Source organism: Chiloscyllium plagiosum, chromosome 13 (genome assembly GCF_004010195.1).
Source record: "Chiloscyllium plagiosum isolate BGI_BamShark_2017 chromosome 13, ASM401019v2, whole genome shotgun sequence".
Taxonomy (NCBI): Eukaryota; Metazoa; Chordata; class Chondrichthyes; order Orectolobiformes; family Hemiscylliidae; genus Chiloscyllium; species Chiloscyllium plagiosum.
The window spans coordinates 44,177,520-44,202,866 of NC_057722.1; the positions used below are offsets into that span (position 1 = coordinate 44,177,520).

The 25,347-nt window shown below is 39.4% G+C and overlaps 1 protein-coding gene across 1 annotated transcript in view; it reads right to left on the minus strand.

Annotated features, from left to right (window-relative positions):
• Window positions 1–25,347, minus strand: part of LOC122556378 (probable cation-transporting ATPase 13A4) — a 107,626-nt gene that overhangs the window by 77,464 nt on the left and 4,815 nt on the right. The window contains exon 2 of the mRNA XM_043703012.1: window positions 16,063–16,204. Within this exon, the coding sequence (XP_043558947.1) occupies window positions 16,063–16,204 (142 nt within the window). The remainder of the gene's footprint in view (window positions 1–16,062; window positions 16,205–25,347) is intronic.

Genomic DNA, 25,347 nt, shown 5'->3' on the forward strand with positions numbered 1-25,347 from the left:
CAACAGGTCAGGCAGCATCCGAGGAGTAGGAGAATCGATGTTTCGGGCATAAGCCCTTTATCAGGAATGAGGTTTGTGGATCGGGACTGAGAGATAAATGGGACAGGGTGGGGTTTTGGGTTAGGTAGCTGAGAAAGTGATAGGTGGATGAAGGTGAGGGAGAAGGTGATAGGTCAGAAGAGGGGAGTGATGGATTGGTCCAGAGAGCGGTGCCGAGTTGGAGGCTTGGGACTGGGATAATGTGGGGGGAGGGGAAATGAGGAAGCTGTTGAAATCCACATTTATCCCTTGTGGTTGCAGGGTCCCAAGGCAGAATATGTGGCATTCCTCCTCCAGGCGCCGGGTGGTAACAGTTGGGCAGTGGAGAGGCCCAGGACCTGCATAACAGAGTGGGAGGGAGAATTGAAGTGTTCAGCTATGGGGTGGTGGGCTTGGTGGATGCGGGTGTCCCAGAGATATTCTCTGAAACAATCTGCAAGAAGGCGTCCTGTCTCCCCGATGAAGACAAGATCGTTTCAGAGAACATCTCTGGGACACGCACACCCACGAACCCCACTGCTCTGTGGCTGAACACTTCAAATCCCCCTCCCTCTCCGTCAAGGACATGCAGATCTTGGGCGCCCTTTACTGCCAAACCGTTACCACCCGACGCCTGGAGGAGGAACACCTCATATTCTGCTTTGGGACCCTGCGACCACACGGGATAAATATGGATTTAAACAGCTTCCTCATTTCCTCTCCATCATGCCCCCCTTCTGACCTATCACTTTCTCCCTCACCTTCATCCACCTATCACTTTGTCAGCTACCTTCTCCCAAACCCCACCTCCTACCATTTATCTCTCAGCCCCCCCAGCTCACAAGCTTCACTCCTGGTGAAGGACTAACACCCGAAACATCAATTCTCCTGCTCTTCGGATGCTGCCTGACCTGCTGTACTTTTCCAGCACTACACTCTCGACTCCGATCTCCAGCATCTGCAGTCCTCACGTTCTCCTACCTTCTATATTATCCTCTCTATCAACGACTCCACTTTCAGGGAACTATGAACCTGCACTCTTTGTTCAGCAACACCACCTACGAAGATTTGCTTTTCTAAAATGTAGCACCTCACATTTATCTAAATTAAACACCATCTGCAATCCTCAGCCCATTGGCCCAGCTGATCAATATCCTGTTATACTCAGAGGCAATTTTCATAACTGTCCACTACACCTCCAATTTTGGTGTCATCTGCAAACTTATTAACTATACCTCCTATACTCACATCCAAATCATTTATATGAATGATGAAAAATAGTGGACCCAGCTCCAATTCTTGTGGCACTCCACTCGTCACAGGTCTCCAGTCTGAAAAGCAACCCTCCACTACCACCTTCTATCTTTGAGTCAGTTCTGTATCCAAATGGCTAGTTCTCCCTGCATTTTGATTTCTATACATGAGAGTGAGAGTACAAATTGTTAGATGTTCAGGAACAGAGAAACACAGGAGCTGGAGTTAGCCTTTGGCCCATCGAGCCTGCTGTGTGATTCAACTATGTCATGACTGATATTCTAGCAATCTGCATGCCATTACCTTGCACTGTCCTATATGCCTTGATATATTTATTAGCAAGAAATCTATCGATCTATTTTCAGAATACACTCAATAACTTAGTCTCTAAAGCTCTCCAGAGAATTTCACTGATTCACTATGGAAGAGGAGGTATTCATCCCCATCTCAATCCTAAATGGCTGACCTCATGCTGAGACTGTGTACCGGACTTCTACATCCCCCAGCCAGGGAAATCATTCTTCTGTCAACAACTTCACGAATTTTGTATGATTCAGTGAGAACATCTCTCGTTCTTCTAAGATCTAGATAATAAATGTACAGTTTCATCAATCTCTTCTTGAAGGGAAGATGGTGACACATTGACCTGCAATCCAGAGGCTCAGAGTAATAATCTCAGGATGTGGGTATCCATTGTGGAATATGAAATTTAAATGCAATTAATAAATCTGGAATTAAAAATTTAATCCACTGACGACCATTAACCATTGTTGATTGTTGTAAAAACTCTCTAGTTTTCTAATTCCTGTTCAGGAAGAAAAACCCACTAGTGTCACCTTGTATGGCCTACACATGACTCCAAACCATCAGCAATGTGGTTGACTTTTAAATGCATTTTTAACTCTCCTAACAAAACACTTAGTTGTATCCATAGCACAGGAAATCTGCTGATATTGAAAAGACCTCCTTACTAACATTTGGGTATTTGAGCCAAAATTGGGATTGCTGTCTCACAGACTAGTCAACAGAAGTCTGAACTAGTCACGCTCACAAAAAAATACCTTTCAATACCCCAGATACCACCAAGATCACCACTGGGTATATCCTGTCCCATTAACAGAGGTGATGGCTTTGTGATAGACAGTCAGGAGAAAGTTGCCCTGGGAATACTCAATATTGATTCTGGGCTCAATGAAGTCACATCAGCTCAAACATTGGCAAGGAAACTGCCCGCTGATTGTAACTTATGAGATCTTCCTCAACTGATTAAACAGTTTTCTTCCGTGCTGAACACAAATGAGCAAAACTGTGGATGGTGTGGATATAATGGATACCGAATCTGGGTGGAGGACCGCAATGTTAATCATCAAAAGTGACTCAGTAGCCTTGCTACTGATCGAGCTAACTGCTAGACTGAATCTGATGGTAAGAGAACTGACAAGAGACATAAATATATTTGACCTCATCCACAATAATCTACTAATATGCAGATATTCATAATAGCATCCTTTGGAAAGACCACTGCACAATGTAAACAACATCTCATCTACACATTGTTAGCGAGGAGCTACAGAGAAACAGAGAGAGGGATACAAGCTGCTGACGTGCTGCAGGGAATACTAAGTGCAAAACTGCTAACACACAGGAAAAGAGACAAAAACCCGTAGATGCTGGAATTCAAAGTCGACAAGCAGGAGACTGGAGGAATACAGCAAGCCAGGCCGCATATGGAGGTGGAGAAGTCAACATTTTGGGTGTAACTCTTCTTCAGGAATAGCAGCTTGTGAACAAAAATGACCTGAAACCAGGTACTGGTCTGAGCCGATCAGAACCAGTTTGTAACAACTAAGTTCTGCGAAAAGTAAGGTAGCTGAGGTAATGCAAAAGCCTTATTTGGTGCTGAAACTTTATTGCTGGAACAGCACAGCAGGTCAGGCAGCATCTAGGGAACAGAAGATTCGACGTTTCGGGCACATGCCCTTCTTCAGGAATGAAGCCTTATTTGGACAAGAAGCAATGAGGTAATGCAATCTAAGTACCTAGGCCAGGGACAATAAGGTAAAGGTCTGCAATAACTGAATGGGCCTGAGTCAACAGGAAAGAGACAGCTTGACTCAAAAGAGGTAAGGAAAAGAACAAGAAGGAGTCTCTTGGGTGCACAGCCAGTAAAAAGTCTAAAGGCCAACCATCATGGAAGGACGTGGTGATGACATCGGGAGAGACAGAGAGAGAACGGAGCAGCTGGCCAGCATCAGCCCTCACCAATATCAGCAGTTATCCTGATCAGGTATTAGCTTCATATTCACTGACTATTCTGGGAGTGCTAGAGGACCCTAGTGGGTGTTCAAATAGATTCTAGCTGGTGGGAAAACATTTAAGCTTGAGTTTGTGGTTACATGTATCAGCTATATGTGTATTATCCAATACATTAATAAAGTGACTTCTGAGTGAACTGACTTTTCTCCTCTCTGTACAAGCCGATAGCCATAACCAATTAGTGCTAGGCTCCAACAACATTGAGGATATCCTCTGTCATGTTGTGTGGCACCACCACGCTGAAAGGAATAGTCCAGAAAAATCTAGTAACTCAGAACTGGGAATTTATGAGCTGCTACCAGCAGCTACCAGGCTATGAGCAGTAGCAGCAGAATGTATTCAATCACAACCTGTATCCACAATGGGCGGCACGGTGGCACAGTGGTTAGCACTGCTGCCTCACAGCGCCTGGAGCTGCTACCAGCAGCTACCAGGCTATGAGCAGTAGCAGCAGAATGTATTCAATCACAACCTGTATCCACAATGTTCGAGCATATCCCCCACTACCCAGCCATGCAATCTATCTTGGTTCAATGATGAGTGGAGGATGTCATGCTAGGAGCAATACGAGGCATTTCTAAAAATGAGGTATTGCCTTATTGTGGCTACAATACATAATATTTTACAATCCAAGTATTACAAGCAGCATGTGATAGACCAAGCGAAGTGATTTCATAATCAATGGATCAGTTGTGAACTTTACAGTCCTGCCACATTGAGGAGTGGTGGTGGACAATTAAAGAAACTATAATTAGAAGAGGCTTCACAAATATACCCATTCTAAATGATGAGGTGCCCAGCACAATTGTATAAAAGATAGCATTAGTAATATCTTCAGCTGCAAGTGCCAATTGATGATCCTCAGCCTACTCCTATTAAAGAACAGCTGAATTAATTAGATACTCCAAAGCTGTGGGCTCTGACAATTTTCTAACAATACTGCTGAAGACTTTCGCTCCAGAACTAGCTGTAGTCCCAGCCAAGTTATTCCAGTACAGTAACATTACTGACAACGATCTGGAAGTATAGAAAATTACTCAGATATGTCTTGTGCACAGAAAGAAGGACAATCCAACCCATTCAATTACCTCTCCAGTCAATCTTGATCATTAATGAAGTGAAGGAAGGGGTCATTGATATTGAGCGGCATTTAACTCAGCAATAACCTGATTACTGACTCTCAATTCAAGGGGGTCCCCCAGGCTGACTCAGCTCCTGATCTCATTAATGTTTGGACCAGACATGAAAAAAGAATTGAAATCAAGACAGGTAATGATGGTGACTGCCTCAGACATCACGTCATCAGTTGACCAAGTACATCATGAAGGAGCTCTCGCAAAACTGGAGTCTGTAGTAATTTCTCCGAAGTAGGGACACAATCTCAGGAAATCAGGCAGGTCATTTAGGACTGAAATGAAACATTTCTTTGCACCATGGGTAGGGAATTCTCTATAGAATTCTCTATCACAGAAGGCTATGGAGGCCAAGTCACTGAATACAGGGTATATTCAAGAACTGTAGATAATTTTTTATATTTTGAAATCATCAAGGAGTATGTTAACTAAGCAGGAATATGCATTGAAATGGAAGGTTAACAATGATCATACAGACTGGTGCAGCATGCTGGAAGGGCCTAATATCCTAATCCTGCTCTTTGTTTGTTTGTTTGTTTCTATCAACTGGGGGAATCTCTCTGCTGGTAGATAACATACATAACACAATTGATGATGGTTACAACTATTGGAGGTTAATCATTTCTGCCACAGAGCATCCGTGCAGGAGTTCCACAGTCAAATGTCCTAGGGCCGAGGTCGACTGTCAATAGCTGCTTCATAAATGACATTCCTCCAGAAAAATTGGAGGTGCTTGCTGAATATTTTAAAATGTTCAGCACCATTCATGACTCCTCAGATACTGAAGCAGTCTGTGTCCAAATGCAGAAAGACCTCAACAACATTCAGGCTTAGCTTACAAAAATGTCAGGCAATGACCACCTCCAACAAAATTCACTCTCTTTATTACCAGTACATAGTGGCAATAGTGTGTACACTCTGTAAGGTGCACTGCAATAATTCACCAAGGCGCTTTCAACTGCATCTTTGAAACCTGCTCCGAAAGCTTGAGTGATTTCAAATAAACCTGTTGGACTATAACCTGGTGTCGTGTGACTTTTGACTTTGTCCACCTCAGTACAACCGTGGCACCTCCACATCATGTAATTTTTCCCACCTAGAGTGACAAGGACAGTAGATGGAACACCATCACCTGCAAGTTCCCATTTAAGTCATGCACTATCCTGATTTGCAATGCATATCATTGCTCCTTTGATCAAAGTTCTGGATCTCTTTTTCTCGTACCAATGTAGGTGTCCTTACACCACAACGGCTGCAGATGACCAAGAAGGCAGCTCACCACCACTTTCCCCAGGATAGTTAAAATTAAGTAATAAATGTTGGATAGCATTACCCACTACCCATGAACAAATAAAGAAATGAATGTAATGGTACAATTAAAAAAAAGAGGTTCAGATAGAGAGTAGGTTCTCTCTCATCACCTGGAAAGAATAGGCAAACAAACAGTGTTCCCTGGATGATGACACAGACTGAGACTAAAATAAAACAGTAAAGAGTGAATTTGACAGATGGATATGACAATGAGAATCAGCCTGAATATAAAAAAAAACTCAGGGTGCAGGGAAACGTATAACAAGGACTAAGGAAAGAACAGAGACAGAAAGACAAAAGAATAACAAAGGATTCTATCGGCAGATGAAAAGTAAAAAGGTAGGCGGAAGGTGGATAGAGCTCATGAGGGAATACAAGTTCTGATGAAGGGTCACTGACCTGAAAAATGAATGCAGACTTTCATTCTCAAGTTGAATGGGCAGTTAGAAATCTTCCAGGAAAATATGCCCCAAATTATGGGATCTTCACCTGGGGGTAAAGGTATTGATTTCATTGGGTCCACCAAACCCAGCTGCAGATCAGAGGCAACCATAAGGGCTGTAGGATGACAAGAAGGACACAGTGTCCACCTCATTTTTCTAGGACATTTTCCCAGTTGTTTTTATTAGATATTAGGACTTCAAGGTGCAATCATTCATTAATCCCCTCTCTCAAATCCCCACTCATGCCCATACATACCAACTCATGCAGTCCACGCACTCCTAGATTTTATAATACTCTCTTTCAATTTATATCTCGCCAGCTACTTCAAGGCCCCTTGAAGCCTCAGTGGCCAATTGCATCCCAACTCATATCAATCCACCCTCCTGGTGTCAGTGAGCCTTTATGCCAACCCTGTGCCATTGCATGCCTCCATTAACCATCCTTCATGCCAGCACATCCAGTATTCACTATGGGCAGACCTCAAGAGCCATTCTGAGATGAAGTAAAATAAAGTTCTTAATATCTAATATAGACCTCACTAAATATAATCTTTCTCATCCATGAAAGCCCATTCAATACATTTAAATCTCCTCAAGTACATGATCCTTCATAAAAATAGGCATTTGTTTGAATAATCTCATCTCAAATCTCTTTGATGTATAAAACAAGCTTAATTTACAACAAGTATACTGAAAATAATATGTTAAGAAAAGCATTAACAATAGTAATTCTGCAATGATATCAAATAAGGTTATGGCAACGAACAGTGTTTGAAGTTGCAAGCACAGATTTATTTTGAAAATCTCAGACCCATGCAGGCTGTTTTTCCCTAATTTTTAAAAGTCAAATGATTTAAATAACTTGACGTTCTTGCCATTCCACAAACACTAGCTTCTCTCTGTGAGCATTTACATCCGTTCTTACATTTTTTAACACACATGGTGCAAAATAAGAATCCTGCTCCAGCAAAAAATGTGATTTGTTTGAATTCAACATTAGATTCAATGGCAATTTCTGAGTTTGTCCCATGTGAATCACAATCCATTCTTCTTTCCTCTTAGACTGGAGGTGGGACTTGCACCCCTGGGCCCTGCCCGCTGTAGTCAATGTAACGAGGTCAGCCAGATGGATATCATAAAATATGAGTTGCCTGATTGGGGCTGTTAATCTGGTCCAAGCAAGGAGCCCTAGCTGACAGATAAAGAGACAGAGATACTGACACTGATACCTGGCTCCGAATGAGGCAGTACTAAAGTCAAGAACTGTTCATGTGTAAATAAAAGGTGATTTGATAATAAGCCCCTGGATTCTCTGACTCAGCAAAGGTATAGACCATTATCTCTGTTTTTTTTAATCCACAGATCCTGCCAGATCTGCTGGGTGTTTCCAGAACTTTCTGTTGTCATATCACATCTCTGGTATTTGTAGCATTTTACTTTCGTAGAAGAAACTTTATTATGCATCTAAATTATGTCAACTTGACCTGGGATTATTAACACTACCATTGGACACAACAGAAAAGATTGACAACCCCAATACTAACATTAATTACTTCAGTGAGTACTACGCTTGCCAAATCTATAAAAATGTAAGACTCCATCATCTTCACATTTTGTCACCAGCATAATAGAACATGATAAGTTTAGGAAGTAAAGAATCATAGAATCAATAAGTACAGGAGACCCCTCTGTTCATTAAATCTGTATTAACAAGAAATAGCACTAAATCCACACCCTCCAAATTCACACTAGTCCCACTTTCCAGCACTTGGCCCACAGCCTTGAATGTTGAGACATTTCAAGTGCTCATCCAAGTGCCATGTTTCCCAGCTCAACTACCCTCCCAGGGATTCACATCACACCAGGCTCTGGGTGAAAGTTTTTCCCCCTCAAATCCCATCTAAATAGGCTGCTTTACATCTTTAAATTATGTCCCCTTGTTATTGACCCTTCATCTAAGGGGAACAGCTGCTTCCCATCCAGCATGTCCATGTTCCTCAGAACCTTGTATACCTCAGTCAGGTCCCCTCTCAGACTTCTCTGCTCTAAAGAAAACATCATGAACTTTTCCAGCCTCTCTTCACAGCTAAATTGCTCCATGCCAGGCAATGTCCTGGTGAATCGCCTTTGCACCTCCTCTAGTTGGATCACATTCATCCTAAAGTGTGGTAACTCACTACACCAACTGCGGCTTAACGAAAGTCCCGTACAGCTCCAACTTAACTTCCATGCTCTTATAATCTATGCCATGACTGATAAAGGCAAGTGTCCTATTTGCCTTCTTAACTACCCTATTAACCTGTCCTCTTGCTGTCAGGGATATGTGGACAACCACACCAAGGTCCCTCTGTTCTTCTGAGCTTCCTAATGTTTTGCCATCCATTGAATACTGCCTTGTCTTGTTACTTCTTCCAAAGTGTATAACTTCACACTTATCAGCATTAAATTCCATTATGCCATCAGCTTCTGTTTCATGGTGCTTGTCTGTAATTCATTACTGTTAGTTTAGCAAAGTCAAACCCCATAGATTTCAAACTGATTAAAATCACAGCTAAAATAGGAAGACAATATGAAAATAAAATAAAAAACTGTGGATTCTGGAGATCTGAAACAAACAAAAATAGGAAGTGCTAGAGAAACTCAGCAGGTCTGGCAGCATCTGTGAAAAGAAAACAGAGTTAAGGTTTGAAATGCAGTGACCCAATTCTGAAAAAGGGTCACTGGACTCAAACCTTTCATGCTGCTTTCTCTCCACAGATGCTACCAGACCTGTGGAGTTTCTCCAGCGCTTTCTGTTTTTGTTTGCAGCAAAGATAGGGAGTGCATGGGCATCATCTATTATGATTCCAGTTGGTCATAATACTAGATAAGTCAGACTCCAGAGTAATAAACCATCGGGCTTGATAGACCATATGTTTTTTGTTTCTTTCTTTACTGGGGAGGCCAGTAACTGAACATATTCACAAAAAGCTGCCACTGTCCTTTCAACAAAAGAATATTACAATTCATTACATAAAATGAAAACGCAAACTACCTTATGCTAACCAAGAACTATTTGAAACAAGATTAACAGGGGTTTAAACCATTGTGAACATTAATATCATCATACCTCAATGTCCTAATAACATCTGCTTCTGAGAGAGTCAAATACCCTGTAATGTCAACACAAGTACCAAAGGTAATCTTACTAAATGACTGCATCATGTAACAAATGAGTTAGTGATGATGGGTTCCACTAAAGTATGGCTAATTGGAACCAGAATTAGCTGAGTGTCAGGAAGAAAGGGTAATGGGAGATTGGATAAGTATAGGCTGTTTACCTTGGAGCAGGTTAAAAATCACACAACACCAGGTTATAGTCCAACAGGTTTATTTGGAAGCCGTAGCTTTCGAAGCGCTGCTTTTTCATCAGGTGGTTGTGAAGCAGGACCGTAAGACACAGAAGTTATAGCAAAAGATTATGGTGTCACGCAGCTGAAATGATATATTGAACAAACCTAGATTGTTAAGTCTTTCATCTGTTAAAATGGGTTTGCTGGTTTCGGTTCTTTAATATGTAAATCCCAGAATGTCTTTTAAGTCATATTCTCAAAATAACTTAAGGTTTTATAACAAAAGGTGACATCTCAGCTCAGACAATGCCTTAAAGGTGTGAGGTTAGGGTCTGTCTGGATCCTAATCTTGAGTCAGCTAGTGCTTCCAAATAAACCCATTGGACTATAACCTTGTGTTATATGATTTTTAACTTTGTCCACACCAGTCCAATACTGACTCCTCCAAATCCTTGGAGCAGAGGAGACTAAGTAGGGGACATGATTGTGATGTATGAAATTATGAAGGGTAATGACAGGATGAACAAGAATGATTTGTTCACCTTAGTAGAAGCATCAATGATCAGGGTGGTGTAGATTTAAGGTAAAAGAGAGCAGGTTTAGAGAGCATTGTGAGGAAAATGTGCTCACCCAGCAGTGGTATGAATCTGGCACTGCCTGTAATCATGGCAGAAAAAGAGACCTTCATAATATTTAAGAAATGTTTTACTGTTCAATTGTGATGCAAAGCACACAAGGCTATGGCTCAGTACTGGAAAAAGGGATTAAAATAGTTCAGTACTTGTTGTAGATGAGTGCAGACTCAATGGGCCAAAGTGCTTTTTATGTGCTCTAGTCCTGTGACTTCTATGACAAAAAAGGCCTTGAAACCTAAAAACTGGCCCAAGAAAATCAAAAAGTACCTGTTAAGAAATCACATGAGGAGCCTGCAAAAATAAAAAATGTTTTATTTTCTCATTACTACATTCAAGACAGAGAGAAAATGGTTTGCAAAGTAGCCTTGGAGCCATTAAAAGTTCTTCAAGCGTGTGCCAAACCACCCATTATTAAGAGATAGTGTTAGCTGGAGCTTACCACCAAAAGTACTTAATCTTAGATTCCAGTCGAGTTGAAAACCTTTTTTGAACTAATTTGAATTAGGTTCACTCAAAGTTGTTCCATTTGGACATTTGAAACTAGCTCTACTATATTTTGTAAGACTCCATCATCTTCACATTTTGTACAGAAATCAAATTTGATTCAGTGAGGTAAATGAAGCCAAGAGATGACAACAGTAAATTCAATACATGTTGTAGGAAGTTGCGTGGTAATATTTTCATAAAGGTCAAGATGATTCTTCCACTGATAGATTTTAAATGGATTTTAAAGTCTGTAAAAGTATCTACAATCAGAAATTACCTGGAAGAGCCATTTACAAAATACTCTTAACTTGCAGTGGTGTTTTACTCATTTGGAGGATACTTATGATTCCCTAGTATCTACTTTCTGACTGTTTACATGACAATACCAAATATTCTCCATGGATTTTATATTAAAATAAAAAAAGACTTGTAATTATACATAATGACTCTCAGGAACACTCCAAAGCACTTAACCTACAATAAGGTTGAACTGCAACAGCTTCTTCTGGAGGCAGCAGCCATTTTGGGAGGAGTAAAATTCCACAAAGAGCATAAGATTAATTAATTGTTAATATATTTTCGTTCTCGTGATTTTAGATTTGATCAACGAGTAAGGAGAATAATATTCTGTTCTTGAGAGATGCCTTAGTATCTCTAAACCATAGATTCAAGGGTTTGACTGACACTGGCATTGCATAAAGTTTGACCCCAAGCTAGTAGATTTGTTTGGAAGTCCTTCCTTTTCATATTTTTTAAGCAAACCATTCAGATGTGCCATAATACACTTCCAGGTCAGGTAGGAACTGAATTCAAACCTTCAGGCCCAGATTAGTGGCACTATCACTATGTCACAAGACCCCTCAAAGTTCTTCCTTTTAATGAATGCAATCATTTTTGCAGACAGGCAGCCACCTTCCAGTAAATACAGCTTGCATGCTGTTCAAAGGATTAAATAAAAGTGTACATAAACCTAGCTGTGTTGTCACGGTAAAATATGCAATCGGTTCTTAAAGAATATTTTGCATGATCAAGACAATGACTTTTAAAGAAAGTAATAAAACATGTTTATTTAACAGGATCTAATGTTGCAGCTTTGACCCAAAACCACTAAGACTTGTGACAAAAATCCTGTTTGAATAATAACGTCTTATAGGTAATCTATCTTTGTTTTAGAATGTTAATGAACTTAATACACAACTCATAAGCAGGAAAAAGTTACCCCTCCGATTCTTTTTAAATCTTTCCCCTCCTACTTTAAACCTATGCCATATAGTTTCCAACTCTCTTACTCTGGGAAAAAGACTTTGGTGATTTACCCAATCCACACCCCTCACGATTTTATAAACCTATATAAGGTCACCCCTCAGCCTCCAATGCTTCAGGAAAAGAGCCTAAGCCTATTCAGTCTCTCCCTTTTGCAAGAAAAGGTTTTTTTGAGGCTGCTTATGTGTGACAAATGCAGGAAACTAAAGTGTTCTTAAAAATTGCAAGAACAAGCTTAGCAGGTCTGGCAGCATCTGTGGAGAGAAATCAGAATTAACATTTTGGGTCAAGTGACCTTTCCTCAGAACAGAGGAAGTGGAAAGATCATTCAAACTGAAACGTTAACTCTGATTTCTCTCCATAGATGCTGCCAGACCTGCTGAGTTTCTCCAGCAATTTCTATTTTTGTCTCTGATTTGCAGCATCTGCAGTTCTTTTGGTTTTTAAACTTAAATGTTCCTTGGCTCAGATAGCTGAGCCCTGGTAAAATATTGCCATAAGTACAATGTCAGAATAATGTCATTGATATAGCATATGATACAATCAGAATACCAAGTACAAAAATGACACGGTAGCTGAAGAGATTAGTGCTATAAAGGGCAGCATGGAAGAAAGGCTTATGAGAAAAGATCCAAACATCAGGTCCAAGTGGAACAGTTCATGGGCAATTAAACAAATGAGTTAAGGTGTGTCATTGTAATTGAGCAAATTGGTAGAGAGGATTAATGTTGTCAAAGTTAAAAGGTGGTGGTGATCCAGTCCTTTTACCTTGCTTAACATGGTCAAGAAGTGAGAGGCTAATACTCAGCATTTTTACCACCACATTTTGCAAGGTTTTAATGACTGATTTAAATTTCCTCCATCCTTGCGAATTCAGCAAATCATCTTTCTCCTTCTCAGAGGATCTGTGAGACAGCATTTAAGAAATTCTGGTCTTACTTCCTTCTATAATGTTTTTCCTGTGATTGGTTGATCATTAGAATGGGAAATAGAAGCCATGGAAAGGTATTGAGATATACCAAAGGAATAATTTTCTAATAAATCAAAGCAGTTGAGTATTTTGATAAGAACTCAAGAAGAGAAGCCACCTACTGCTTATGTCCTATTGCTTGAAGAATTGCAGCCATCCTAAATTTGAAAACTTATGAATTGTGGATTCATTAGCAACCAGCAACCTCCCATCTATTTCGTCTCAACAGGAGAGTTGTGCTGTTGGTGAGTCATTCGTATTTGAATAAGCCGATCTTGAATTTACAAGCACATAGAAATTTGGCTCTCCTCGTATTATTGCATCGCAAATGGTAACAACACATTCAAATGGCCAGCAACCCCCATCCACGCCCACACCATTATGTCAAACCATGAAGCATTGCATTTGTTGGTTAGGAAATTCCCTGCTCTTATAAGTAAGGTAATACCATCTTTAATACATGTTTTAATGTTTCATTGAAAAAATAATATCTCCACACACCATTGTTATAATTGGTCTGGGATATCAGCCTAGATAATACAATGAGAATACTTCTAACAGATCCAAATGATATAAGTAAGATCCCCTGGTATTGGAGCAGTCAAGAGGAGGCTGAATAGGCCAATATGAGGTATGGAAGGACTGCATTATGAGGAGATGTTGAGTAGGTTAAGCCTGTACTTGTTGGAATATAGAAGAATGAGAAACAACCTTATTGAAACATACAAGATTCTTAGGGAACTTGACAAGTTGGATGTGGAAATGTTGTTTCCCCTTGTGAGACGTCTAGGACCAGAGCGCGTAATCTCAGACTCTTCAAGTACATGTCGCATGTTTAAAACAAAGATGAGGAGGAATGTTGTTGTCTGAAGGTCATAAATCTATGAAATTGTTTACCACAGAGCGCTGTTGATGTTGGGTGATTAAGAACATTCAAGGTAGAGATAGATAGGTTTCTAATCAGTAAGGGAATTGAGGGTTATGGAGTAAAAGCAGGAAAGTGGAGTTGAGGATTTGCAAATCAGTCCTGATATCATTGAATGACTCAGCAGACTCAAGGGGCTGAATGGCTCACTTCTGCTCCTACATCTAAAGTGGAATGCATTTTTGTCGGACACTGATCCCTAAACCTTTTTAATAATAACAAATCTTTTTGGAAATGTTAAACAACTTGCATTTTAAATTATCGTCTCAACTTCTCCGGATTTGAAATGCTACTTACTTATATCACTTTAACTGAAATGAAAATATTATTCTCTTCTCAAGATTCAAATGGTTTTGAAAAACAAGCCTTCAAGCTCACAGTACCTAGCTGGCAGAATGTTGTGGTATTGTCATCACTTGCTTACAAATACAAGGGAACATTCAAATATCTATATATAAGTATTTGATTCAATATAGATGACCCATGGTACAAAAACAATTCATAAAAATTAAAATGGACTAAAATTTCACAGGGAAAACATGCCTGAGTATGGAATAGATTAAGGAAGACTCTAGTTCAAGTTAATTAAAATTTGAAATATATGTTTTTAACTTTTCTTTGATTGATTTATCAAAGTTGGATTTAAATAAAATATTAATTTTACAACAGAAAACCACAGCCGTTATTTTTAACAATGTACTGACTTTGCATGATTGCTTTATTGCACACAATTCATCAGATAGAAATAAAATCAATTCTTTTTCTCTCCTTTCTCATGCATTTGAAACAGCAAATACATTCTGATTTCAATTCTAAATGGCATTGCTGATGTAGAACAGCTACCAGTACAGCCAAATAGATTAGTTATATTTATAGCTGGTTATACATCTATTAAGGTTATCACAGTAAATGTGGAGTATTCAGGTACATGTTGAGTAGATGTGAGTAATAGTTTTTAAATATTTTACTAACTGCATTAGCTCTTTTAGTTCTACTTCAAGTTTCTTCTTCATGCATGGATGTTGACATTTGAAGGCAATATGATGAAAAGAAGGATGTTGGGAGTATAGCACAACAAATCCTGATTGTATATATTATCGTCCTTATCAAATATCTGCACATATGAACTTTTCAAAAGGCTAAGTGCGCAGCAGTCAGGATGCAGCCACTTGATAATTCCTTATCCTTCAGCTCTGAGGATGCTGAGGCAATTTCTAGCATTTACTATTGCTTTGGCTTAAATCTACTAAAAATATAGATTTAGATTTAGACTTTACAGTCATGTGTACTGAAGTACAAAAGTACAGTAGTACAGTGAAAACTTTTTAATGTCGTCATATATGGTGCCATCTTCGGTACAAGTACCTAGGTACAAAAACTTAAGAATAAAGTAGAAATAAATAAGGAACCAAGTTACAAGTTAAACATTACAGTAACTCTTAATATAGCATTAAAAAAAGTTAAAAGTTAAACATCACAGTCTTTATAATATTGTGAACTGGGAATATCCTGGGCTGTTTGCTTCCTCAATACAGGACACAGTGAGCCAGCTAACAGATATTTTCATCCTAAAAGCATCATTTTGTTCTGTTTAGGTTTTTTAAAACTTTTATCCTTCTTTTATATCGTTGCTTCATCTGGGAGAAAAATCTGTAATTGACTTGAAAAATAATATTTCGGGAGAATTTCTCTTGTCTCACGCAGCACAATGTACAGAACAGATAGCATCTGTGCTTTCAAATTTAGAAGTACGATCTCTATAATTTATCCTCTAACTCAGAACACTCATAAGCTTTAACAGCTTTAGAATCAAACAAAATATCCAAGTTTCCACAACAACCATTAAGAGGATTGCATGTATTTTTAATAAGAATATTCCACAATACAGTTGCTGAAAACATATGATTGCAAATGTTATCTCCGAATTATATCAAAGTTAAACATAACAGTCTCAAAGGAGACAATAATGTATTTACCTGTTCACTTTCCTCTCCTGGATTAAGCAAAGCATGGTGACCATTCAGAATATTTTCTTCCATTAGAAGTAACTGCAGTTGTTCTTCATGCACGTACTTGCTGAGCACTGTGTGAAACGAATTCCAATAAGCACTTGCATACCTGAAAGCATTGTAATGAATTTATGGAAGGAGCTACTTCCTATCCACGCCTCCTTAGTTTGCATATGCCTTTTAATTTATGCATGAACATTTGAGTTGAATTTTGGAATAGTTCCAGCCAGAATAGCATTTGCTTAATCTTTCTAGCTTTTGAAAAGCAATATTTTGGTGACAACATGTTGAGAAAATTCAGTGATATGAGTGCCATTGTATATAATGGACGCATGAGAGGTTCATCAGGTTTCAGCTGTACACCTGAAACAACAACTATTCATATTCAAAACTTTGGATTTCACTCTACTATTTGTTTCAAGCACTTTTTAAAGCCTAATTTAATCATTTAAAATTTGCTTGCAGATGTGGTTATCCGACAAAACAATTATCTGATGAAGATGGGACAAATGATGAAATCCACACAACTGTCAGCAAGATATATTTTCAAAGACTTGCTCTCCTAACATGGTTTCTGTTGTGACAAATTCACTTCCCCCAGTTCTTCTTAATAGTGTTAGTCTAAATTACGTGTATGAAATGGGGAAGGATACCCTTTTTGGCAGAAGGAAGATCTTCTCATAAACCATAGAGTTAGTGCATTGTACTTAATAGACGGTTTAATTACTTCTAACTTACATGACAGTCTCTTGTAAGATTTTAGGCTTGTCCAAAGAGTGAGTACACATTACTGTTAACTACATAGTCTCAGCACAAAACTGAAACTGAATTTGAACACAGGGCAGCGACACATCAGGAATGATTCTTTGTATCCTTGTGGGCAAAGTTTATCTCTTCATGTCAGTTAATCTTTTTAGGTATTTTCCCTTTCTGAGGAAGGGTCACTTGATCTAAAACCTTAACTCTGATTTGTCTCCACAGATCCTGACAGACCTGCTGAGCTTTTCCAGAAATTTCTATTTTTGTCTCTTTTAGGTACGAACTGCTTTATACACCAAAAGATACTGGATAAAAGGTTAATCCATCTTTCCCTGATCCACAGAAGGTGCCTGACAGCTGAGTGCTTGCATAGTCTTCAACATTTATGTCATAATCAAGTTTACTTGTTCTTCAAGTAAAAGCATGTGCAAATATCATGGTTATGGAATGATGATGAAGTTCAATTAAAGAAAGATAAATACCAACAGAGATTTAGTGCAAATGACCATACTATAAGTTCAACATGCTAGAATGGTGGATAACATTGTTCATTATTTTATCCATTGGTGGCCACTGATTATTTCAGGAAAGCAGGTCAGATCAGGTTTAGCATTTCAAAATGTATTGATTACATACTTAACATTGACCCTTATATAAAATCAAAATGTGTTTCATGGAAAAGTAGAACAAAAGATAGGAAATGCTTGAAATATTCAACAAGTCATGCAGCACCTTTGGAGAGAAACAGTTAATATTTTAAGTTGATGACCTTTTCCCAGAACTGGACCTTTGGCAGAATTAGGTATGATAGCTTAATTTTAAAATTTCTTGACAATATCATCTATTCCTTCTGAGATTTATGGTAATCCACTCACAATCTGTTGACTGAGTGTTCCCGTCATTGTCAATGTTTTGCTGAAGACACCCTGCTGAATGCTGTGAAATACTGCTCCACGATTGAGTAATAGCTGATACTCTGCTTATGTTAATTACCCGTAACAATAACTATTTTGGCTTTTTACTAAGGTAGTTGAAAATAAGCAAAATTTTATGAATAGAACTAAAACATTCACAGCCAATTTTGGAACATTGACACAAATGTCCTGCCCCAAGGTTGTTCAATTGCTTAGACATTGGTCATTCACACTGAAATATGAGTTTTGACATTTCTTTGAAACATTTTTGCTGGCTGTGCTCTGAAAACGAAGATATAAAATCGATCCTTTAGTAACCCAGACTGCAAAAGACACTTAGAGATGTAAATTCTATCAAGGAACCCTGATCAGTTTTGTGGTGGAGGCCCAGTAGTATCATGTATCTTTCAGATACTTATCTGGCTGCAGTTCACTCTTCTCTGCAATTAACGTGCCCAGTGGTGAGTGCTCCTGTCAATTACAGGCTAACATCTTAGGCCACCAATTCTAATGGATATGGTGACAGTTGTCAGTGATGCACCTACCAGTGACTCTAGATCATCTGGGATCCCAAACAAAATATCAGGGAGGGGTGGGATTGGAATTGCGGGTTGTGAGTCACAGCAGAGGAGGAGAAGGGAATCAGAGTCAAGGCAAAGGATCGTTTTTAGCAGCTATCCCACTCCATGGGATATCATAGCAATTACACAAACATGGCTCTGGGATGGGCAGGACTGGTAGCTTAAAGTTCCAGGACACAAATGCTACAGGAAGGCAAGAGAGGAGGGAGAGTGGCATTTTTGATAAGCATTACAGCTGTACTGAGGGAGGATATTCCTGGAAATGGATGGAACTGAGAAATAAGAAAGGGATGATCCCTTTATTGGGATTGTATTATAGATCCCCTAATAGTCAGAGGGAAATTGAGAAACAAACTTGAATGGAGATCGCAGCTATCTGTAAGAATAATAGGGTGGTGATGGGAGGGGATTTTAACTTTCCAAATGTACACTGGGATTGCCATAGTGTTAAGGGTTTAGATGGAGAGGAATTCGTTAAGTGTGTACAATAAAATTTTCTGATTCAGTATGTGGATGTACCTACTAGAGGAGGTGCAAAACTTGACCTACTCTTGGGAAATGAGGCAGGGCAGGTGACTAGATGTGTCAGTGGGGGAGCACTTTGGGGCCAGAGTCCATAATTCTATTAGATTTAAAGTAGTGATGGAAAAGGATAGACCAGATCGAAAAGTTGAAGTTCTAAATTGGACAAAGGCCAATCTTGAGAGTATTAGGCCAAAACTTTCAAAAGCTGATTGGGGGCAGATGTTCACAGGTAAAGGGACAGCTGGAAAATGGGAAGCTTTCAGAAACGAGATAACGAGAATCCAGAGACAGTATATTCCTGTTAGGGTGAAAGGAAAGGCTGGTAGGTATAGGGAATGCTGGATGACTAAAGAAATTGAAGGTTTTGTTAAGAAAAAGACAGAAGCATATATAAGGTATAAACAGGATAGATCGAGTGAATTCTTAGATTAGATTACATTACAGTGTGGAAACAGGCCCTTCGGCCCAACAAGTCCACACCAACCCGCCACCCACCCATACCCCTACATTTACCCCTTACCTAACACTACGGGCAATTTAGCATGGCTAATTCACCTAACTTGCACATCTTTGGACTGTGGGAGGAAACCGGAGCACCCGGAGGAAACCCACGCAGACACGGGGAGAACGTAGAAGAGTATAAAGGCAGTAGGAGTATACTTAAGAGGGAAATCAGGAGGGAGAAAGGAGACATGAAGTAGCTTTGGCAAATAGAATTAAGGAGAATCGAAAGGGTTTTACAAATTCATTAAGGACAAAAAGGTAACTAGGGAGAGAATAGGACGCCTCAAAGATCAGCAAGGCAGCCTTTTTGTGGAGCCACAGAAAATGGGGGAGATACTAAATGAGTATTTTGCATCAGTATTTACTGTGGAAAAGGATATGGATATAGACTGTAGAGAAATAGATGGTGACACCTTGCAAAATGTCCATATTACAGAGAAAGAAGTGCTGGATGTCTTGAAACGAATAAAGGTGGATCAATCCTCAGGACCTGATCAGGTGTACCTGAGAACTCTGTGGGAAGCTAGAGAAGTGATTGCTGGGCCTCTTGCTGAGATATTTGTATCATCGATAGTCACAGGTGAGGTGCCAGAAGACTGGAGGTTGGCTAACGTGGTGCCACTCTTTCAGAAGGGTAGTAAGGACAAGCCAGAGAACTATAGACCAGTGAACCTGATGTTGGTGGTGGGCAAGTTGTTAGAGGGAATCCTGAGGGACAGGATGTACATGTATTTGGAAATGCAAGGACTGATTAGGGATTGTCAACATGGCTTTGTGCATGCAAAATCATGACTCACAAACTTGATTGAGTTTTTTGAGGAAGTAACAAAGAGGATGGATGAGGACAGAGTGGTGTATGTGATCTGTATGGACTTCAGTAAGGCGATCGACAAGGTTACCCATGGGAGACTGATTAGCAAGGTTAGAACTAGCCATGTGGATACACAACAGGCTCAAAGGTAGAAGACAGAGTGTGGTGGTGGAGGGTTGTTTTTCAGACTGGAGGCCTGTGGCCAATGGAGTGCCACAAGATTCGATGCTGGGTCCACAACTTTTTGTCATTTATGTAAATCATTTGGATGTGAGTATAAGAGGCACAGTTAGTAAGTTTGCAGATGACACCAAAATTGGAGGTGTATTGGACAGCGAAGAAGGTTACCTCAGATTACAACAGGATCTTGATCAGATGGACCACTGGGCTGAGAAGTGGCAGATGGAGTTTAATTCAGATAAATGCGAGGTGCTGCATTTTGGGAAAGCAAATCTTAGCAGGACTTATACACTTAATGGTAAGGTCCTAAGGAGTGTTGTTGAACAAAGAGAACTTGGAGTGCAGGTTCATAGCTCCTTGAAAGTGGAGCTATGAACCTAGCAGGTAGATAGGATAGTGAAGAAGGCGTTTCGTATGCTTTCCTTTATTGGTCAGAGTATTGAGTACAGGAGTTGCGAGGTCATGTTGTGGCTGTACAGGACATTGGTTAGGCCACTGTTGGAAAATTGCATGCAATTCTGGTCTCCTTCCTATCGGAAAGATGTTGTGAAATTTGAAAGGGTTCAGAAAAGATTTACAAGGATGTTGCCAGGGTTGGAGGATTTGAGCTATAGGGAGAGGCTGAATAGGCTGGGGCTGTTTTCCCTGGAGCGTAGGAGGCTGAGGGGTGACCTTATAGAGGTTTACAAAATTATGTGGGGCATGGATAGGATAAATAGACAAAGTCTTTTCCCGGGGGTCGGAGAATCTAGAACTAGAGGGCATAGGTTTAGGGTGAGAGGGGAACGATATAAAAGGGACCTAAAGGGCAAAATTTTCACGCAGAGGGTGGTACATGTATGGAATGAGCTGCCAGAGGAAGTAGTGAGGCTGGTACAATTGCAACATTTAAAAGGCATCTGGATGGGTATATGAATAAGGAGGGTTTGGAGGGATATGGTGCTGGCAAGTGGGACTAGATTGGGTTGGGATATCTGGTCGGCATGGATGGGTTAGACCGAATGGTCTGTTTCCATGCAGTACATCTCTATGACTCTATGATGCTGGTTCTCTTAATCTGGTAGAGTGCCCGAAAGCAAGGGATGCCCCAGTCCCCAAAAGGAGGTCTAGATGCTCTTCCAAGGGTATGGGAAAGCCATAATTAGTCACTGAACCATCATTACATTGTAATGGCCTCTGAGATAATGGGTGTCAGTGGCTCCACAAATGACATGCTGTTGTATAATCTCGTACCACCCTAGTCACAAGAGTTTTTGCCACGACCAGGAGATTGCTGTTGGGCCTCTGCCATAATTAAATGGAGTTGGTCTCCATTTCTCCTGCCACCAGCTACTAAGTGTGTGTAAGTGATACGTGTGTTTATTAACATGTCTGCAATGACTCAAAGGTGACATTATTATGGCAGATGAGTGGGACTTGGAATTTTGTGTGAATAAGGGATACACATTTCCTCCAAAATCTTTGCAAAACAACTTTCAAAGTAATTTTCTTGGAAACTGTGATGTGTTTTATTTTAATTTATTCTTGAAAGTTAAGTAGAGATTATTTTCTGAATTTGTGATGTCACAGTGAGTCTTGTCCACTTGCTACATATAGAGGGAAATTGTGGCAACTTTTTATGGGGAAACAACTCTTTGATATTACTGTTCAGCTGCTCAGAATATGACATTTTTCAGGGAAGGCCAAGTAATGTAAACAACTTTAAAATATCAAACTAACTGCCTCATTTCTTTATTGGATATCATTGTAACAACACTTGGTGTTGCAAAAACGTGGACACCGTGGATATTGGGCATTAATGTTTAAGATAACATTTCTTGGTAAGTAATTGCAGACACAATAATAGAATAGACATTCTTTTCATTCACTTCTGCTTTGGTGCTGTCATTACAGGTTTTTGAGGCTATCAGGTTTTCCTGGGTTTGAGAAATCTGCGACAGATAAAAAGCTTTTCTATTTGGTGTTCTGCTCTTCTTCTGGAAACAATTTCCCTGCAGGTCAAACGTAGCTTCGTCACTTACTGGATGTGAAAATGAACTGGCCTTCCAGCCAAATGTCTACATGCGTTAAAACATTCAGCTGAATTTTCACATTTTTGATAAAAGGGTTTTGTGATTGTTATGTTGTTTGACATGGCCTTCCCTTTGCCTCATCATGGGTAAAAATAGATCATCCCCTGAATGGATATCTCCACAGCACTGCAACTGACCTATGTCTAACACCTGGACTGCTTACATTTGACCTGGTGGTCTGCAAGGATATTGAACTCTGGACTCCAGTAGGACCAAGTGCCTGGAAAACCCTCTGGAATGGAATAAGACAAATCCCTTGACTGACTGTAGCCCCTTTCACCTCACTAAATACTGTTCCCCTTTGACTTTCACACATGGTCATTTGCTTGAAGAGCATGCCATGTAAATTGCCAGATACGCTGCAATTGTGACATGATGCTGTAAAGTGACATGTCTGAATGATTGATTGTTCAATGATCTCCACCATCACAACCTACCTGCTTCTCCCTCTATGATGAGCAGCATGTTGCTGAGCACTAAAGACTCTCTGCATGGAAAATAATGCAAGATACACATTGTCCAGCAAACTGTAAGTCTAAACTAAAGTCAGTGAGTGTGCATTAAAAAAGTGTGTCTATTAAAAAAGCAATGTGCTGTATATAGATGCAGGGCAATCTTTGAGTAAGTATAAATGAGTGAGTGTTAAGAAAGCAAGCTAAGAGGCATAAGTTTCATCCTTCCAGATTTATGTGCTTGTTTGTCCCTGAAAGCAAAGCGACTTGTTGGGAATTGCAAGATATGGGTATCCCGGAGTTCCAAACTAAAACATTCAAGGGCTAACCTTATTATGGTATATGAGTTGCTCTGAAAGCAAACATGATAATCTGGTAAAGTTAATACCAACTCATGTATATGAAAGATCATGGAAGGCAACAGAAGATTTGGAAGTGGCATAGTGGAGCTTTAATGCATGGAAATAAGGTACTTGCTGCTCAATGATGAGATTCTAATATCATTTAAGGCTTGCGGGGGAAATCAAGAAAATATTTTTCCATTTTTTCATTCTCATCATTACTTGTGCCACATTAAGTGAGGGGAATTCTGCACACAGTGGCAATGACAGCTATCCCTGCTGTTAGGTTACAATAGATGGCATAACTTGGTCATTTAATTTGCATGAAGTAGATGTACTGAATACTGATTTTATTTGATATGTTAAGGTAGGATTGTACATAAAATGTATGTACAATTGTTCCAGTAATTAATGCATATTTAGTGCCTAAAGTATTTATGAATCTGCAAATAATGTTCTGCAAAGGAATTGAGTGATTTAAACACAATATTTAGTATTTAAAATCTGAATCAGTTCCGAACAGAAGCCAATGGGGATGATAAGCAAGTGGAATTTGTTGTGAGTCAGGACAGAGACAGTAGGATTTTGGATACCTTGAAGTTTAAAGGATGGTATTTGATCGGCTGGCCAAAGAAACATTGGAATAGTTAAGACTGGAGTTAAAGAGAACCAACACCCTGAGTTAGGAAAGGATATCAGCCAAAGCTCTGGCTGCTGAGCTCTGCATGTCAGGTTTCGTGCTGTCAAAAAGGTAAATTACAAGGGTCAGGAGCTAATATTAGGTGTTTCTGAAAGAGAACTTTTTATAATTGAATTTCTCCAAATGCCACAATTGACCTGGATTGGAGTAAAGTAGTAATGGTGAATGATGCACTGAGATTAGAAAGTCAAGAAGCTGGAGAGTTGCAAGAGTAGTGATAATTCCCAGAAAATCATGTTTTTGGAGAGCTTCAGAAATTATAGTAGAATGTTGCATCATTAAAAAGAAGCTGGAAGTTGAGTCTAAATGAATCCACAATGAAAATGCACTACACTCTTCTACAACCTTTACCCTATCAACCAGACACTTGATTGGTTCCAAAAACAGGAGATAAAAGTCTTGATTGTAAACATATCTAATAACACAAATGAATTCAAATTTTAATTCTCGTTCGTTCACCTTCCTTATGTCAGTTAGGTGACCATAATGGTGGCCCATGAGATAATCTTCAGGTTTGGGATTGAAAACATTCTATGAAGATTTAGTAAACATTTTGGTTTTCATTGGGAGGTTAATATCAATGAATGACAAACATGCATTTGATTTGGACTTGGAGTAAGACCAATATTTACAGAAATAACAAGGCCACAGCTGATGATAACAACCCCAAACAAAAACTTCATACACTCTTTCATCTGTGACTAAACTGAAATAGTAATGTACAGTGTGTGCCCAAGTACTGTTTGTCCCTCAATTTCTCTGTTAAAATGTCAGAAATAATACAGGGTTGACTGCATAGATAACATGACTCAGGACAATGAATAATAGATTTTCAAAGACTTGGAGAAAATGCGGTACAAGATTACCTGATAAATTAAAGATAATTTTGATTCCTGACCTGTCTTGAGCTGGCTGACCTTAGAAGGGGCATGGTTTGGGGACTATATCTGACATCAATATTTCTGCGCTGAGAAGCAAATAATAATAATAAAAAACCCAGCGTCTGTTTCTGATTTTGATCCAGTTATTATTAGAAGATATTTTTTAGATACTTACTATCAGTGCTCACATAAGTGACTATATCACTCCTCTGCTGTTACTGATGTAACGTGGAAAACTGTGGATGAAAACATTGTTCTGTAATGAACAAAACATTGCATCTTTGTAACTATACTGTGATTATCACAAGGTAAATTGCTTTGAATTTGAACACTGTTGTAGCTGATCCTCTGTTCCAGAGATTTAATTTTCAGGCACTTGATGCAAACATTCTGTAAATAGAAACCATAAGCTTTGAATGCAGAATACCAGACTACACTGTTCTATACTCTTGAGGCTGGTCCACTTAGCTAGAATGTGTTTACTCTGGGTTTGCTGCACCTCTGGCTCAACCTTCTCTAATGGTAATTAGAA